The following is an 18335-nucleotide window of genomic DNA, read 5'->3' as shown; positions in this document are numbered from 1 at the left end:
TTGCCCGCTCCTCCCCTCTCGCCCCTCCCCTTTCTCCTGCTAACCCCTCCTCCAAGTTTAGTCAGTGGCTTGAAACTTTTAAAAAGCTCTCTGTGCTCTAAGTTACAAAAAGGCTTTTACGAGGTATCAGCACTTTTCTTTCATTAGAGGGAAGGAGGGAGGAAAGGACAAAACGGCAGCAGACTTTTAAACTTTAAATAGACAGGTCCGAGTGCCTGAACTGGCTTTTCCATTTTATTTCAGCCTCCAAAGAGTTCAAACATTTGCTTGGGCTGCACCACTCCTTTTAAGAAAAAGAGTAAGTTTCAAAGAAAAAAAACTTTACCTATTATCTTCTTTCTCTTTAAGTAAAATTTTTCTAAAGTTTGTAAGTGCTTGAAATGTTCGTATTTAAGTTAAGAACTGCAAATAGTTTGGTGAATGGAATGGACTTCCTTTGTTTTGTTTTGTTTTTTAAATTAAGGCTTTCGAATATCCTGGCTTTCTTTTGAGAGTTTAAAGTTTTGTCAGTTAATGTTGCAACAGGTAAAATGTTGTCCAGAACCGTCAACTTGGAATCAGGAAAGTGGTAACTGATTCTTTTGCAGGGTTCCAGAATATACATGTATGTACATATATCTGTAATGACACAGTGCCGTTCTATAAAGTGTAATTGCACTTTGGTTCTTAAAATAATTTAGGTGTGTTGCAGTTGGAGGGAAATGTGGGAGGGAGGGTGCGCACTGACAGCATCTTCAAAATTAGAGCTTTGCCTCGACTGCTTCCTATCTGTTTTCTTCCCGTTGTACTTTCATATGGAAATCTTGATTGCTTTGTAATAGCCTGTATCGAGTTTGCTTCTTAATTAGGCACGTTGTTAAGATATTGCTAACCTTGATCCGGTGACTTGCACGTGGTCTCTCCATGAAATTGTCTCCTTTTTAAAAAATCGGACGGAAAGACCCCAGATGGATACATGAAATGTGGCGTGTTTTTTAAAAAATAACTGAATAAGGTTACTCTATTTCCAAATCCTTTGAGAACTTTCCTACTGAGGGAAGGTTTGAAGAAAAAGCCTCCTGTGCTTTCCCACCACGTTGGCAATCTGTGGGAACCGATGTCCTTTCAGTGGCTGGTGGGTGTTTGCTGATTGTCTCAACAACGGGAAGGACCATCTCCTTCTTGTGCCAATAAGTAGTATCCCTAAGTTGTCTCCAGAGCTAGGAGAAAGAATAGGAAAAGTGTGATTCTTAACCAACATCTTACAAAGATGCCTTTTCTTAAACCTGAAGCAGATTCCAGGAGGCTAGAGGGGCTTACCTATTGTTATTGTTGTCTGAGTTTTTGCCTTAAATCAAAGATTCAGTCAATGTTGTCCAAGGGGGTTAAATTAAAAATATATTATTTTATTGACATAACACATGTTCTGTTATTCAGAAATGTAAAACTGCAAGTCTCAGCTCAGTGAGGATTTTTCCTCTGCTTTAATCTCCAGTCTAAAGCAATTAGTTTAACTCCTTAAAGTAGGTCCTGCTATATGTAGTAAAAAGGCTGAAAAACAAACAAAAAAAAGTATTTTCTCCAGGCAACTTCCATGTTTGAAAGGGGAACATTAAACACAAAGAGTTTGAGAGAGAGAGAGAAAGAAAACTCTTGTGAGTAGTGACTTTGTGTCTCAGACTTGTGTGTGTGGCAGGGATCAGATCAGAAGCAACATGAGTTCTGCCATCTTAACATCTGGACTGCTTAATATACTACAGAACTCCTGAAGATTTGGATTTTGAAATGTTTATGGAATTGTTGCCCTCAGAGTCATCCATAGTAAAAATGGGCCTTCTGACCTAGGTCTACTCACAAAAAATGGGTGGTGGGTTATGCGGAGGACAAAGTTTGAAATACTGGTTGAGAAGAAAACAATAGATTTGATTAATCTTGTCACTCTCTGCCCTGATAGGCATATGTAGAGTCCTTTCTTCTCTCCAACATGCAGGATACAGAGATACCATTATAGCTTTAGAAATCAGAACAGATTAGATATTATGATAAACATGCCTAAGCAACTTTATCTTAAAGGAACTCTGAAAAATCTTTAGGACTTCTATGAACATCTCTGAGATTGAGATGAGTGGGAGACATTGCCCTAATTTTTAAGTGAAGAAACTAAGGTATTACTGAGAAAAGGAGAAAAAGTACTCCACTCAAGTCCAACCTAACCCTATCCTGGGATGATTAGATTGTACTAACTCCTTAGCCATGGTTATTTAATTAAATATTGACTGATTTTATATTTGCCCAGCCCTGCAGTAGGTGAATTTTACAATCTGATCTTGCTACAATTGTCTATCTCCCACCACATACCTCTGTTGAATTTATAAGTATACATATATGTTTATTTCTTTGTTTCAGTTCCAGTTTGTTAGGGGGTGAGAGTACAGAGTGATAATAATATTTATCTGTACCTTAGAAATGTTAGCATCAAACACAAGGTTCTACTTTGGGAATGAATTTCATCTATTTTTAACCAAGTCTTTAGTGATAGAAAAGATAAATATTGGTTTATAAAACATGTGAGTTGACCTAATTTGTGATTTCTGTAATGCTTGAGATTGTTGAGGCAAAACTACTATGTAATAGAGTATTCCCCTATCCCCCAAAACCACCTTTCATTTAGCCACTCCGGGAAAAAGGCAACAAAGACCACAAGATGAATTGAGCTAGAATATATTAAAGATCAACTTAGAAGAAACCTTAGAGTTCACTTAATCCAACTCTTTCATTTTATAGGTGAAAAAACTGGGAGGAAGATGAAGGTGAAGTGGCTTACCCCAAATTATAGGGAGTGTAAATGGTAGTAGAGTCAGGATTTGAACTGGGGCCTTCCACTACTCTTTCAGATAGGGCTTAGAAGCTAAAAAGAAATTCCTTAGTTTAGCCTGAAGGGAGGATTATTTTCTTTAATCAGTCAACTTTCTAAGCTTGTCATGGCACATACTATGCTTGGTGTTAGGTGCTGGGAATTCAAAAACAAAATAAGAATTCTTGCTGTATAGAAGCTTAGAGAGAGGGGGGGGGATTAAAACTATACATAACTGTATTTAGAGAGACAGAGAGAAAGAGTAAGAGAGACAGAGATGGGGAGAGAGTAAGAGAGAGGGAGAGAAAATAGCAAGAGAAACAGAGACAAAGACAGAGAGAATGTTGAAGTCCTTAGGGGGAAATACCTAAAACATTGTACTAAGGACACCATACATACACACATTTATAAATAAATGTCTTATGCTATGTTGCCATATGAAGAGCAATTTTACTTTGTAATTGTGAACATAACCACTTTTTGCTTTTTTTTTGCAGGGGTTGGAGGGGATGGGGAACAAAATGTAATGAAAGTACTTTTTTTTAATATAATTTCAATACTATTTTAAAATGTTTCAGGGTTCCCTGAAACCTTTTGAAGTTTGTTGACAAAGTAACCCCTATCTCTTCACTTCTTCACCTTTCACAGCTGCTTTTCCTCAGATTTGGGGCATCCTTGGGGAAATGCAGGATTCAAAGGGATTGGTTTCTCCAATCGTCCCAGAGGGTCTCTTCTCCCTTCTTGGCTTTCTGAGTTGTTTGGTTGTTTAAATCTGCTTTAAATTCTGCCATAGACATATAGGAATGTGGAGAAGGACCAGAGCTCTTGGCACATTTCATTCCATTGACTAGTTGTAGACCACTGCTATAACATAAAGGTGCTTTATGGGTAGTATGTTTCTTAGCCTGTGAGGGGGTTGGTGGGAAGGAAAGCAAATTAATATATATGTTGTATATTATATAAACATATGTATTATATTATATATATACACACACACGTGTGTATGTTACCTCCCTCCTTCCTTTTTCTTTCTTCTCTATCTTTTTATAGTCCTTTTCAAGGTTCCATCTGAGCATTAATGCCCCTCACTCACACACACACACACACACACACACAGACACACACACACCACTGTTATCAAGTAGAGACAAAAGTAGTCTGCTCATGTATTTGATTGATATCCACATCCCACTATATCAAAAGTCACCTCAAACTCTCCTTTTTTTTCCAGTAAATTTGTGATTATTTTCTGAATAAATTGCATCATTTCATGAAATCTTTACTTTGCCTTTCTAGGATAGGTTGTGCTTGTCTTTTGTCTTAAAGGTAGAGACAATGTTTTGCCTTTCATCCCCAGTGCTTGGCATACAGTAATTACTTAGTAACTGCTTCTTGTAATTTTCATTAAACCTATTGTATAAAAGATGAAGATCATGAAAGATCTTTACCCATTTGCTCTGTTCTTCATTTTTTAAAACTTTCTTAGATTTTTAATGCATTTCTGACAAAGATGAATCCCGTGGAATACTTCTGTCAAAATGCTATCCACACAGCACAAAAAAAGTTATTCATTTTCAGCAGATTATGTTGACAAAGTGTGAACTGACTATTGGGTAGAAGATTTCCTGTGCAATTTAGGAATTTTCATGGTCCTCCAAATAGGATCACAGGACTATAGCCTTTATAGTTGGAGGTCATCAAATTCAGCCTTTCTTACTTTCTTACAGAGGAGGCAACTGAGACCCTGAGAGGTTAATGGCTTGCCCCCAATAACAAATACAAAAGTAGCAAGTTGAGTTGAATTTTTGTTCTTCTTTCAATTTTTCTTTGCCTACATCCTGTACAGATACTAGTGCCAGGTATTCCATGGTAATTCATTTACAGAAAATATTGTCTCACTTTTCTTCTATATATCTCTAATTGAGAATTTCCTAATATAACAATATTATGCAGTTAAAGGTATCAAAGGAGTATCTTAAAAAAGAAAAGAAAAAAGAAATGTCTACTGCAAGAAAAACTCTCTAGTTCAGATTCTTAACCATTTTTGTGTCATGAACCCCTTGGCAATCTTGTGAAGCCTATAGACTTTTTCTCAGAATACTTTTTTAAGTGCATAAAATAAAATTCATAGGGTTTACAAATTAAACCTATTATATTGTTAGCAGAATGTATATTTTTAAAAGATCAAGGACCCTAAGGTAAGAATTCTTGCTGAAGTCATATTTTTTTAAAATGTTAATTCTTATTTCTCCCTTCCTAAGGAAATGACAGTAAAGTTAGAAAAGAAATATTTAGAAGGACTATTCTAAAGAAAGAAGAAAATAGATTGTACCTAATTGGTACTTTCATGGGAGTACCATGGGTGTGTCAAGATGTCAAAACAGCAAATGAATTCAGTATGGAACACATCAATCAAATTAGTGAGAAGCTTAGTATGTTAGAACTAGCCTAAATTTAAAAGATCACCTAGACATAATTTTTCATTTTACAGATGAGGAAACTAAGGCCTATCAAGATTAAATGACTGCTATGAAGTATACTAGGGTCACATAGCTAGTTGGTGACCTTGAATCCGTGTGTTCTGACCTGCAAACAGATACTCTTTTCATTACACTAGCCTTGTTATATACTTTGTAGACAAAACAATTGATTGAATGTTTCATTTTTTTTTTAAGGAGAGAAACTACAGTTACCCCCTGCCGCACCCCCTTTTTTCTTCCCATTTTGCTCTTTCGGTTATCTGATCCAATAAGAAAATAACTCTGAAGCCACCAGTTTATGTGACTGTCACCAAAGGTGCTTTGCTATATCCTGTCCAAAGGCACACAGCAAAACCCTTGGTGGGAGCATAGAGCAGTAGACTGTGCATTAGAGGGAGAATGACTCCTTGCACACAACCGCCATCTAGGTCCTGAATTTACGCTATTTTCTGCTCCTGTTACTATTTCTATTCTCCATTAGGATGATGCTAATGGACTGTGTGGAGGTGTACCCTCTATATTTGTGTCAAGGTAGGCAGTGATTCTTACCTATCCTCCCCACCCCCATACTTGCTTCCCACAGCCTTCTAGACAAACTTTGTGGAGGTCAGCACCTCCAATTTAAGAAGTGGCAGAGGAATAACTAACTCCAGTTTCTAGTAAGAGTTTTTTAAGGCAATTCAACTACTAAGAATAAAATGCTATCCACCAAATTGAGCCACCTGCAGAAATGTAAAAGATGATTTTTTTTTTTAAGCAAAGATGTAAGTGGTTAACCAGGATATCAGGAAATGAAAACTCTAATTGAGACAAGATGCTCAAAAAGAGGAGACCTACTCAAATGTCATAAAGTAAGTAGCAGAGCTGAGAGTGGAACCCAGATCTTCTGATTTCAAATCCAAGGCTTTACGTTAAAGCAATCTGCTTCCACATACAAGCTTAAACAACTGGGCATCATTTTAAAGATTATATAGGCAACTATAACCACATTTCAAAATTGTGAGTACACACACACACACACACATACTAAAAAGATGCAAAAAATTAGATGAATTTGCAAATATGATACAGGACATGACAGACATGGAGCATTATTTCTGATTATATTAATGCTCTAGATTTGGAGTTAAAGATTATATATATATGTGTGTATATGTATATATATATATATATATATATATATATATACCTAAAATGTGAATAATAACATCACTTCTTTCTTAATTGTCCTTTCAACCTGTAATAACATTACTGTCAAACTTAATTGGAATTCAAAGTAACTGGTGAAACTACTGATTCAAATCTTTAAAGTCAAAAAGATGGTTAATAAAGTAAAGAAATTCTTTATTGTAAAGCTTAGTTGCAGTTGGGTCCCATCATCAGTTCAAGTATGCATGTATGTAAAAGATGCTTTTGAAATGGTGTTTTATTAGATACTTTGATTCAATTCACAGGATCATAGATTTCAAGACAAAGGGGACCTGAGATGTCATCTAATCAAAACCTCTCCCTTTTCAGATGAGATAAACAAGGCCCAGAGACAATAACTTATACAAAGGCACACAGCAGAGCTAGGATTTGAGCCTAGGTTTTCCCATGATGAATCTAGCAAACTTTGAACTTTATTATGTTGTTGCTTCTATATTCAGTTCAATAGATAGTGATGGTCCTAGCCTCAAGAAATTGACATTGAACTAGACATGTAAAGATGTATACATATAAGTATAAAAGTAGATAGTGATTGGGAATGGGAAGGAGAAGCTCAGGTGTGTGTGTGTGTGTGTGTGTGTGTGTGTGTGTATACATAAACACATACACATATATCCATTTTTTTTCAAGAATCTCAGGCTCCTTCCTCTGTGTAGCTTTCCCTTGTCCCCAATTTGCTGAGGGATTAAGGGAAAGCTACACAGAGAATGAAGTCTGAGATTCTTGAAAAAATAATGAACAATGCAATCGCAAATGCAAAAACCATGGTTTATCACGATTTGTCTTATAAAATCTCTTCTAATGAAATAGGTTCCAGTGGACTTGGGGATCACTATGCTATTATGGTTGAGTCCCTAAGTTCAGAGCAATTTCTATTATGTTGATATCTATTGATGATTAGATACCAGATCCCAAGGAGGATGGTATAAGCAGAAGGAAACTTTTTTCCCATCATTTTCTAATTTGTTGTTGTTATAGTTGTTATTGTTCAGTTCTTTCAGTCATGTCCAACTCTTTGTGACCCCATTTGGAGTTTTCTTGGCAGAGATACTGGAGTGTTTTGCCATTTCCTTCTCAAGCTCATTTTACAGATAAGGAACTGAGGCAAACAGGGTTAAGTGACTTGCCCAGGGTCACACAGCTAGTAAGTGTCTAAGACCAGATTTTAACTCAGGAAGATGAATCTTTCTGACTACAGGATTGGCACTCTATCCACTGTGCCACCTGGCTACCCCTCATTTTCTAATATAACTCAATTCATAAACATGTTTGTGCATGCATATGTGTGTAGAGTTATAAAGAGTAGAAAAAAGAAAATATTTGAGTTATATGCTAAATGTATTTTAAATGTATAGACATGGACCATGGTCTTTTAAACATTACCTTTTAGAAACAATTTATTTGGGATCAGCAAATTATGACATTTAAAGAAGAGTTTTGGTGGTGTGATTTTTAGTTCTTTCACAATAAATGTCCATGTACTATAGGCCTTTTGTGTTTAGGTTCTTTTCTAAAGGGCACAGATGATCCTCCCTTGCTTTTCCTGATAAACCCTTTCTGCAATCTAAGAATCTAACTTCCAGAAACTTCTTCCTATCTTACCACATTCAATTGTTAACTGTTTCAAATAACAAAAGGGCTAAGAAGTTAGAATTACAAGAGGCCTTAAGAGAAAGGGAAAAAAAAGTAATAGGTTTATTTTTCTTGAAATTTTATTAAGTCCCATCTCATCCTCTGCCCCTTCCCCCAAACTTGACCCAGAGAAGGAAAATGGCTTAAGATCATAGATTTAGAACTAGAAAGGTCCTCAGGGACTATCCAGTCCACCTCCCCTCCACATACATACCTTATTGCTTTACAGCTGAGAAAATTGAGATGCAGAGACGTGAAGTAATTTACCCAACGTCACACAGAGTATGGATCCAAATCCTCTGCCTTCAGAGCCCATACGCTTTTCACTGTACCATGCTGTAGGGTCATATAGCCAATTGGTGGCAGAGTGGGACCTAGAGCTCCTAGTTCTCAATCAGTGCTCTTACCATTATATCAAACTTATCCATCTTAAATGTTTACCTCTTATATTGACAAAATTATCAAGTGCCATTTTAGACACAAATGGGCCTATTTTTATCCCAGAAGGCAGTGTTTTAACCACCACTCCCAGTTCATGATTGTAAGTGCCGAATTTGAACTCAGGTCCTCCTGACTCCAGAGCCAGTGCTCTATTTGCTGTGCCACCAAGCCGTCCCTAAATTGTATTTTTAATGAGAAACTTTCTGACTGAAATTATTTTTTTTTTAATTTGACTAAGTAAAGTAACACTCACTACTGACATCAGAAGGCTCAGATTCTGGCATTGGCATTGGCTCTGCCTGAGGTTTTTGGCTCAAAAATACAAGTCCAGAAGCATGATTTGTCTTTTAGGCTGGTCTCTGGCAAAGAAGTAGGCAAAATAATTTCATCTTCAAGCTTTGTTTTCAAGATGTTTGTATTCTTAATAAAACTACTTAGAATTCTTGTGATTTGGCAGAAGAAGAGAGGGACTCATATAGAAGGGGAGAGTAGAACACCTGAAAGAAAGAGCTTCACTATCAAAATATGGAGAGTATAGCTGCTTTGGGAAGAAAGAACTTCACTTTCAAAATACATAGTATAGCTATTTTGGGAACCTGTTTCTTTTCCTGCAAACCTCTCTACCCCTTGATCCTTTTGGACCATTCCTTACTATTTACATGGATCCTGAATATGCCCAGTGAGAAAACCATTGGAATCATAGTTTGCCTACTTTGGGACTTGTTTCTGTCTTCAAGAGGCCAAAGAAAGTACAGTTTTGTTTGGCCTTGGGACTTTTGGTATCTGTACTTTTTATAGGGTACCATGTTTGACTGTGAAAGGTAACCTAACAAGTGTGTACCAAAATAATTCATTTAGCTCTAGCAACTGAGCATTTGACTCCTATAGAGAGTTTGTTTACACCAGTTAATTCTAGCATCCATTCAACAAATATAGCCCTGGTTTAGGAGCTAGAAAGCAAAAAATCACATTCCCATCTCTACTGTTGACTTCCTGTATAATTAAGAGTCAGTCATTCTATCTGTCACCTAGTGGTGGGTGACTTAATGAGATATGGTCCATAAATGGATTTAATATAAAATCATTTTAGGGTTTACATTTTTTTTTTCAAAAAAGGCATAGAGTAAGGAAGATGCCATCAGGTGGACAAACTTTTAACATGATTAATTTATACAAGCAGAGAAAAGTGAATGATAGAAGGATGCAGTATTTAGGAGTTACTTTTTGCTGATTTTGTTGCCTTTACGGGTGAGTCACATGGATTAACGTCCATTGCCTTCAAATTTTCTGATGGTCTCTTAGATAGTGATAATGATGGGTGTGTGCATGTTGCAAGAAATTAGATGATCAACCTGATAAATAAGATCTCACGACTAAGTTATATTATTCCTCTGATGAGTATGCTTAACTCATTAAATTCAAGTAGAAGTTATTTGGGTGCAAAACCATTATTTTGTACATTTTTGTTTGTTGATACAACCCTAAGGAAATACTAGCCAGAGAATTACTCAAACATTGAATTCATTTCCCCTGGCACTTTGGGGACTTTTGCAGAGCATCAGAACTAAATTGAAAGGAACTTTTAAAATGTGACACTATGTGTGTTCTTCCATACTTGACTAATGTGAACAAATGATTCCATGTGATCCACGATTATTTAAAAGCCCCTCTAGATTTTTGATTTGATGTAATCTCTGTAGCTATTTGCCATAAGCATCTTTGAAAACTTATTAAACTTTGAATAATGATATAAAACATTGGCTAGCTAATATTATTACTCATAAATATCCTAATCATGTGTAAAATCTGGCTTGAATTGTTTTTTCATTGAATTATTATGGTGTGATATATGGAAGCATTTGGTAATCATTCAAAGTTTACAAATATACCTCATTGGATGTTTTCCTGAAATTTTGAAGTCAATCATCCAAGACTGCCATTTTTCTGAGCAAAAGCAGATGGTACTGACAAAAATTGCAAATTTTTGAGAATAGAATTAGGGCCAATTTACACATCATCACATAGAAACTCACTGCTGTCTACTGACTTAGGTCCAAAAATCCTTTTCTATTCATATGAATCTAGTCGATTGTGTTTCTTAATTTATTACCTAGTATTTTTTCTTCAATAGATAAATTTTTTCCTCTACAACATCTGTCCATCAAGACTAACTTCCTCCTCCTTGGACTTCTTTCTCCCCTTGGCTCCTTATTCTTCTGTCTTTCATCACAACCTTCTTGACCTTCTTTTCCCAGATAAGACTATCCACTGTCCTCTTTGCCTGCAACTCTCAGTGCTGTCTTAAATCCATTTCACTGTCCAAACTTCCTCTCCTCTCAGAAGCAAACAGACCTAAATGTGCCCATGGAACTAAAAGAATTAAAGTATCCTTTTATACATGGGGAGCTTTGACCCATTCTCTCTTATTCCAGTTTCTTTTTTTGGTGAGAGCCTGCAGGCTTTTTAGTACAGATTGCCTTTTGAAGAACTGATTGTAAATGGTAAGTGGAAGATCTATCACAGCTACACACAGCAGTTTCCTTGTTCTAGCCTCTTCCTTGTTCTATCCAGGAAACCCCAAGACTATTCTGGGTCGCATGACACATGTATCTATAAGGTACAGCTTTTATGTCCCAGTGGTATTTGCCACTCTAGCCATGGTAGAACAATAGATATCATTACATGAAGAGATGGGGCAAGAAAAGTTGAGTTTATTGCTCACTTATAAATAGAAACATGTTTTATGGACCTTTTATCAGAATTCTTATCATTATGAACAAATGTTTAAGTCACTTAATCCCATTTTTAGTTTAGCAATTTTCCCATAATATATATTTAGAATTTGAAGGGGCATTAAAGGTCATCTAATTGAATCCACTAATTTTATGCACAAAGAGAAATTAAGTGATTTATCCAAGGTAATACAAATATTAAATGGCAGATTTGAATTTTGATTGAATCCCATTCTTTTACGCAGTAATCTCACTGATTTTAGTCTCTATCAAAATGAAGGTAATGTCTTTGAGGATAAGTGTTTTGTGTGTGTGTGTGTGTGTGTGTGTGTGTGTGTGTGTGTGTGTGTGTCCTCAATATATAGAATATATGAGGAGCCTAATCTTTACTGAATTTAAATATTACCCTGGAATTGTATTTTGATTTTAAAAATACTAGCCGTTTTTCTTTTACAACTTCACCATACTGTCCCAAATCCTTCATTCATTCCCTTCTGTTATTAATTTGACTACACTCTCTGCTACAATCTCCAACCTATCATATTGTCCTTCTTTCCTTACGGTTGCCAGAATAGCATTTTCTTTGGCTAGACCTGAAACAATTACTTCCTCACTATCTACCTAACTTTAATCCGCATCTTGTTCACATAGCTCCTCCTCTTTTAGGATGACAGTGAGTGGTAGAAATAACAAAGGACTGTGAGAAGTTACTCTTTTGCATTGACTTGCTTAAAACAACTGTAAGAATAATTGTGGTCTTGTATGCCAACTAAGGGGGGGGAGGGGACCCTAGACATTATTCTTCTAGCTCCCACCTTCTTTTCCTCAGTTTTATATAGGTTCTTGCTTTCTCTATCTGATAACTTTTTGTCTGACAAGGCTATTGGTGTTTTGGCCTTCTGAAGTCTGATTCATGGGATCATAGATCATAGATTTGGGACTAGGAGAAGCCTCAGATGTAATCCAGCAAAATATTCTCATTTAGAAATAAGAAAACCAAAGTTCAAAAAAGTTAAATACCTTGCCAGTGGTAACATAGCTAATTAGCATCAAGTACTAGGTTTGATCATCTATCTACATATTGGTTTCATTTCCCCTCAGTCCCTGGTGAAAAGAATCTAGGGGCTGAGGCAGGAACCTTTACTCCTCTTCACCCCTTAGTTCAGCCTGTCATCATTCGGCCTTTTGCCTCCTTCTCTTCACCCTAGACTTGATGGTGGTGGATCAGGAGTGATTCTTCCTTTATTTTTCCTGGCTCCCAAGTAAGAAAGCTTATCCCTCTCTAGGCTTTAAAGCTATCTCCTCCTTGATCTTCAAGCCTTCAATATCTTCATCTTCCTCCTTCTGGAGATTTCATTAAATGTGCTAGTAGTCCTTGGCACTCAGTCTCCCTCCCTACACCCACACTTGCCTCTTGCTCTACTTAAAGCATAGTCATAATGTAACCTCTCATTCTGCCTTTGGTGATTTTTGACTCTTCCTCCAGTTTCTCTAGATTGGTATCAGTCTCTGGGACTAAAAGTCCAAGCAAGAGGTTAGGTGTACCATGGTTCCTTCATTGAGCCGAGATTTCCCACTGCTACTCTCAGCATGAAGTTTCTTTCCCAACCCATGACGATCTTCATTTGACCTTTTATTTTTTACTTGAATGATTCTACTCACTCATAGCCTAAAGTGAGAGGACCAACGCTTTCTCATTAGTGCTAGCCAATGAGCACTGGCACTGGATGCATTTTCTTGCCTTCACTTATTGTCTCTAACCACTTTCTGCAGTCAGTAGTTGAATGTGAATCATTTGTTCCCCTCTTTGCCCTACATCTTCCCTTTAGGGGAATGGTTTGCTAACATCCAAGGTTAGAAGGAGGGGGAAGAGCATTCAACTGATAGTACATATTAACAGACCATACTCTTCTTGTTCCCATCCCTAAAGGCAGGGCTGGCACAACAGATGGTGATGTATTTTATATGTGAGCTGTCTAGAAGAATGTTACGAATCACATCTGTCACAACAAGTGTACTTAAAAATGTTAATTACCCAGAAAGAGAGAGAGAGAAAGCTGATTCTGGTGTTTTTGTGGGAAAATGAATCTAAAGTTAATCCTTTTACTACTACTTCTTCCCACTTAAATGCTCAAATCACATCTTTTTCCATTTAGTAAAACATGGTGTACAAGATATTCTTTTATAGCGGTTATATACAAATGTGTCAAACTGGAACATTTCATTGGATTTTTCTTCCTTTCTGGTCAAAGAGAAGCCATCTGTGCCACATAATTGACCCTACTTAGCCAATAAAAGTGAAATAGACATTAGAATCACTGGGTATATAATTCACAATGTGCTTGAAGTTCCTTGGTAAGGCCATAGTGACGTGTGTGTGTGTGTGTCTGTGTGTAAGTATGTAAAATCTGTGCCTATAAATAAGATATGCTTTGATAAAAGCAGCCTGGTAATATGGGAGAAAGATGCTTTATTTGGGGTCAAGGCATCTAAATTTGAATCCAAGCTCTGCTACTTATCTGAATAACATTGGCCAAATACAAGACGGTACCTTACTTCCTTCACCTGTTAAATGAGAGTTACTGCTGTTTAATCCTATACATTGAGACTCTGGGTTAAGAAATATTTATCTATATGCTAGATTCCAATTCACAGAATAGTACTGGCCAGCTTTGTACTTAGGCCCTCATAAATCATAACAAATAAACACTATCCTCATTTGTCAAATTGATAAAATAGATAGATATAGCACAGTTTTTAAGTCACATGGCAAATGATAGAACCAGGGATATATCTTAGTCCAAAAGTATTCTATAGATTAAAAAAATAGCCATAAACAATGCTTGTTGTTGTTATACTGTCGTTCCAATTATGCCTGACTTTTCATGACCCCATTTGGGTTTGTCTTGGCAAAGATACAGGAGTGATTTGCCATTTCCTTTTCCAGATCATTTTACAGATGAAGAAAATGAGGTAAACAGGATTAAGTGCTTTGCCCAGGGTCACTTAGCTAGTAAGTATCTAAGGCCGGATTTGAACCCTGGTCTTCCTGACCCTAGTCCAAGTACTCTATCCATTGTGCCACTAAGTTGCGATAAACAATATTAAATATCTATTATTTAATGTGGTACAGTTGATAGAATGCTGGACCTGGAGTTCGGCAGATCTGAGTTCAAATCTAACCTCAAGATACTGTGTGACGCTGAGCAAGTCATTTAACCTCCCTCTATTCCAGTTTCCTCATCTGTAAAATGGGGATAATAATAGCACCTACTTCTCAGGGTTGTAATAAGGATAAAATGAGATACCATTTGCCAAGCACTTTGCAAACCTTAAAACATCTTTTAAGTGCTAGCTATTGTTATTATTTAAATATATTAATTTCAATAAATTAATTATTATAGTTTTTTTCAGAGCAGCAGAATCACATGGTGGATAGCCTTCCCTCGGACTCAGGAAGTCCTGAGTTTAAGACCTGCCACTGACACCTACTAGTTGTATGGCTATGATTAAGTCACTTAAACTCCCAGTGTCCCAGGTAACAAAGACCATAAGTTACAGGTTACCTTTATCAGAGGAGTGCTTTCATGCTTTACCTGACTTTATTAAAACCAGTTTCTTCTTTTAAAAATGTGAAGTGAGAATATTTTGTATTTTTGGGAGGAAGAATAGTATGAAGCTTTGAAATGAATTTTTCTATAGTTCCCATGATCCTTGATTATATTTTAATTTTTTTCTATCTGTAAACAATATAATTCAGGTAGAATAACTTAACAAATATGATTAATTTTTTGTTTTGTTCTGTTTTGTTTTTTAGACAGCATCCAGCTAACATGGGGGATTGGAGTGCCTTAGGCAAGCTCCTCGACAAAGTTCAAGCCTATTCTACTGCTGGAGGGAAGGTGTGGCTCTCTGTCCTCTTCATTTTTCGAATCTTGCTATTAGGAACTGCAGTTGAATCAGCCTGGGGTGATGAACAGTCTGCTTTTCGATGCAATACTCAGCAACCAGGTTGTGAAAATGTGTGTTATGACAAGTCCTTTCCAATCTCTCATGTGCGTTTTTGGGTCCTGCAAATTATCTTTGTGTCTGTGCCAACTCTCTTATACTTGGCTCATGTGTTCTATGTGATGCGTAAAGAAGAGAAACTGAACAAGAAAGAGGAAGAGCTAAAAGTTGCTCAAACTGATGGCGCCAATGTGGATATGCACTTGAAACAAATTGAAATAAAGAAATTCAAATATGGAATTGAAGAACATGGCAAAGTGAAAATGCGTGGAGGGTTGCTCCGTACCTACATTATCAGCATCCTTTTTAAGTCTGTCTTTGAGGTGGCCTTCCTGCTGATTCAATGGTACATCTATGGTTTTAGTTTGAATGCAGTCTATACTTGCAAGAGGGATCCCTGCCCTCATCAAGTGGATTGCTTCCTCTCCCGTCCCACAGAGAAAACCATCTTCATTATCTTCATGTTGGTTGTGTCTTTGGTATCCCTTGCCTTAAATATCATTGAGCTATTCTATGTGTTCTTTAAGGGTGTCAAAGATCGTGTGAAGGGAAAAAGTGATCCTTACCATGCTACAACTGGCCCACTGAGTCCCAACAAAGAGTGTGGATCTCCCAAGTATGCTTATTTCAATGGTTGTTCTTCCCCAACCGCTCCTTTGTCACCCATGTCTCCTCCTGGGTACAAGCTTGTTACTGGAGATCGCAATAATTCTTCTTGCCGTAACTACAATAAGCAAGCCAGTGAGCAAAACTGGGCCAACTATAGTGCTGAGCAGAATAGAATGGGACAGGCTGGAAGCACCATCTCCAATTCGCATGCCCAGCCTTTTGATTTTCCAGATGATAACCAGAATTCCAAAAAACTAGCAGCGGGCCATGAGCTACAACCACTTGCCATTGTGGACCAAAGGCCTTCCAGTAGAGCCAGCAGCAGGGCCAGCAGCAGACCTCGGCCTGATGACCTGGAGATCTAACTCTCTATAACAACAGTCTTGGATCAGTAGTGAAAAAAAATGGTGCATTGGGATACTCATCCTAGGTGTTAATTTTGTTCCCGTGGAGGTGGTACTTAACAGCCTCAGGCAGGAGGCTTGACAAACACAAAGACTTTAAAATACTTGGGTTCTTTTTGGGAAAATGGGAGGGAGGATGAGAGAGGCACACGGTATTTAAAGTAGTTGATTCAGAGAATTTAAACACTAAAAAAAAGTGGGAAAAGATTAGCCAGTGCATAGGTAGGGTGCTTTTTTTTTTTCTTCTCCCTAGAATGGTTTTATATATGTGAGTTGTTTGTAAAGTGTTGGTTGCAAAATAATTTTCTGTTTAACTAAGAAATCACTTTTGTCAGGATAAAATGCTGCCTGAAAATGATGTTATTTCTTTTGAACAAGTTAAAGACGTAGGATTGTCCTTTATTGTTTCCCTGTTCAGAACATTCCATTGTTAAAATTTGCACTTTGAAGGTAAGCTTCTTAGGTCTGATCTTCTAGGTTTCAATGAATTTGAACCAGATAACCTATATCCTTTGAATCAATTAAAATTTCAGACAAGGCCCACCAAAAAGATCATTTTCCATATATACTTGCAGATCATTCAGCCAGGTAAAAGATTTTCCATGTTGGACATATATTGGATGTTTTTTTTATATCCATTTTTCTTATCACTACCATCACATATAAATCCTCACCTTTCACATCCTTCTGTTCCTATAGACAATCTTAAAACAGTTTGGCTACCACTTACAAATTTACGAGTTGGCATGAGGGAGTCAAACCATGTTTAATTTTGGGAAAATCACGTGTGTCTCTGTGTGTGTGTGTACATGTATGTATGTGTGTGTGTTAGAGTGCATTTTGATATCCTGTATATTGATCGGTACAGGCATATACAGTGTGAAATCACAAGCACAGGCAGAAAAATAATGCACACACAGCGTGCTCCGAATTGAACTTTTCTCATGGATTTTGTGGTGTGGGCCAATATGGTGTTTACATTATATAATTCCTGCTGTGCAAGAAAAGCACACTTTAGTCTTTTTTTAAATTCTAAAACACAATTTTTTTTCCATGTATCCTATTATGGATACTTGTTTTGTTAATTATTTTTTTTTTAACGTAGCAGTGACACTATTGAGGGCATGAATGATTTTCTTTTTCTGAAATATAATCATTGATGCTTGAACAATAGAACCTTTAGTACTGTAAACAAGCTTTAGTCATTAATGTGAGAATCTTAGAAGAAATGCTTAGAGCTGGACTATTAAGTGTGCCTACATGAATTTTGCAGTAACTGGTCTTTTTTGGTTTTGCCTTACTCCATGCATACAACTGAACAGGATTAACTGTCATTGTGCATACTTTTCTGAGGTTGACCGTTCAATCTCTGGGGGATTTCAGAAATTTTGACTTTGCACTTATATTTTGCTTGGAATTCAACAGGGGCCGGAAGAAGTTTTGAAAAGTAAACAAGAAACTAATTTATTTGAAATATATGCCAGAGAAATCAACCAGTTTCTTCAAATGCATTGCTTTTTTCTTTTTTAGTTTATCACAGTCAAACAGGGGAAATACTTAGCATAGTTTTCATTTTGTTGCACAACATACATAAAACAGTTTTGTACAATCCAACAGACTAATCTGTTTGACATTCCATGTTAAACTACTGTCATGGTCAGCTTCATTGCATGTATGTAGATCTAGTCCATCGAATTCTATTTCCAGGAGTGTTCTTTAGTCAATAAAGTTTTAATTTAGTATAAAACGTGGCTTCATCATTTTTTGTGTGGTTCTTTTTATTTTTGTTTATTTATTTTAGCATTTTAGGGCACCAAGTCCACTATATTGTTTCAAGTTGTAAATAAAGATCATATTTCCATTCTACTTTACATATCCAAATTCTATAGGGAATATGTAACCAAAAAATATATTTTATTTAAACTAAAATTTAGCAAGCTATCTGAGAGCATGAAAAAGATTATTTGGGTTTAAAGGGATAGGGACA

General features: G+C 36.6%; 1 protein-coding gene across 2 annotated transcripts; it reads left to right on the top strand.

The window, feature by feature from the left end:
• The first annotated feature begins 28 nt into the window (after positions 1 to 28).
• Positions 29 to 18095, top strand: GJA1 (gap junction protein alpha 1). Of its 2 annotated transcripts, XM_069076945.1 has the most exons (3): positions 29 to 123; positions 244 to 298; positions 15145 to 18095. In XM_069076945.1, the coding sequence occupies exon 3, from the start codon at positions 15161 to 15163 to the stop codon at positions 16307 to 16309; it is 1149 nt and encodes a 382-aa protein (XP_068933046.1). In that variant the 5' UTR covers positions 29 to 123; positions 244 to 298; positions 15145 to 15160; the 3' UTR covers positions 16310 to 18095. The 2 variants fall into 2 exon arrangements, with proteins under 2 accessions (XP_068933046.1, XP_068933047.1); XM_069076946.1 differs by lacking the exon at positions 244 to 298 and having other exon boundaries at positions 73 to 123.
• The last annotated feature ends 240 nt before the right edge of the window (positions 18096 to 18335 follow it).

This window comes from Petaurus breviceps, unplaced genomic scaffold (assembly GCF_028583685.1).
Source record: "Petaurus breviceps papuanus isolate PSGF00001 unplaced genomic scaffold, PetGlider_PUasm1.0 90977, whole genome shotgun sequence".
In the NCBI taxonomy this organism is placed as follows: domain Eukaryota; kingdom Metazoa; phylum Chordata; class Mammalia; order Diprotodontia; family Petauridae; genus Petaurus; species Petaurus breviceps.
This window is presented reverse-complemented; position numbering and strand designations above follow the sequence as displayed.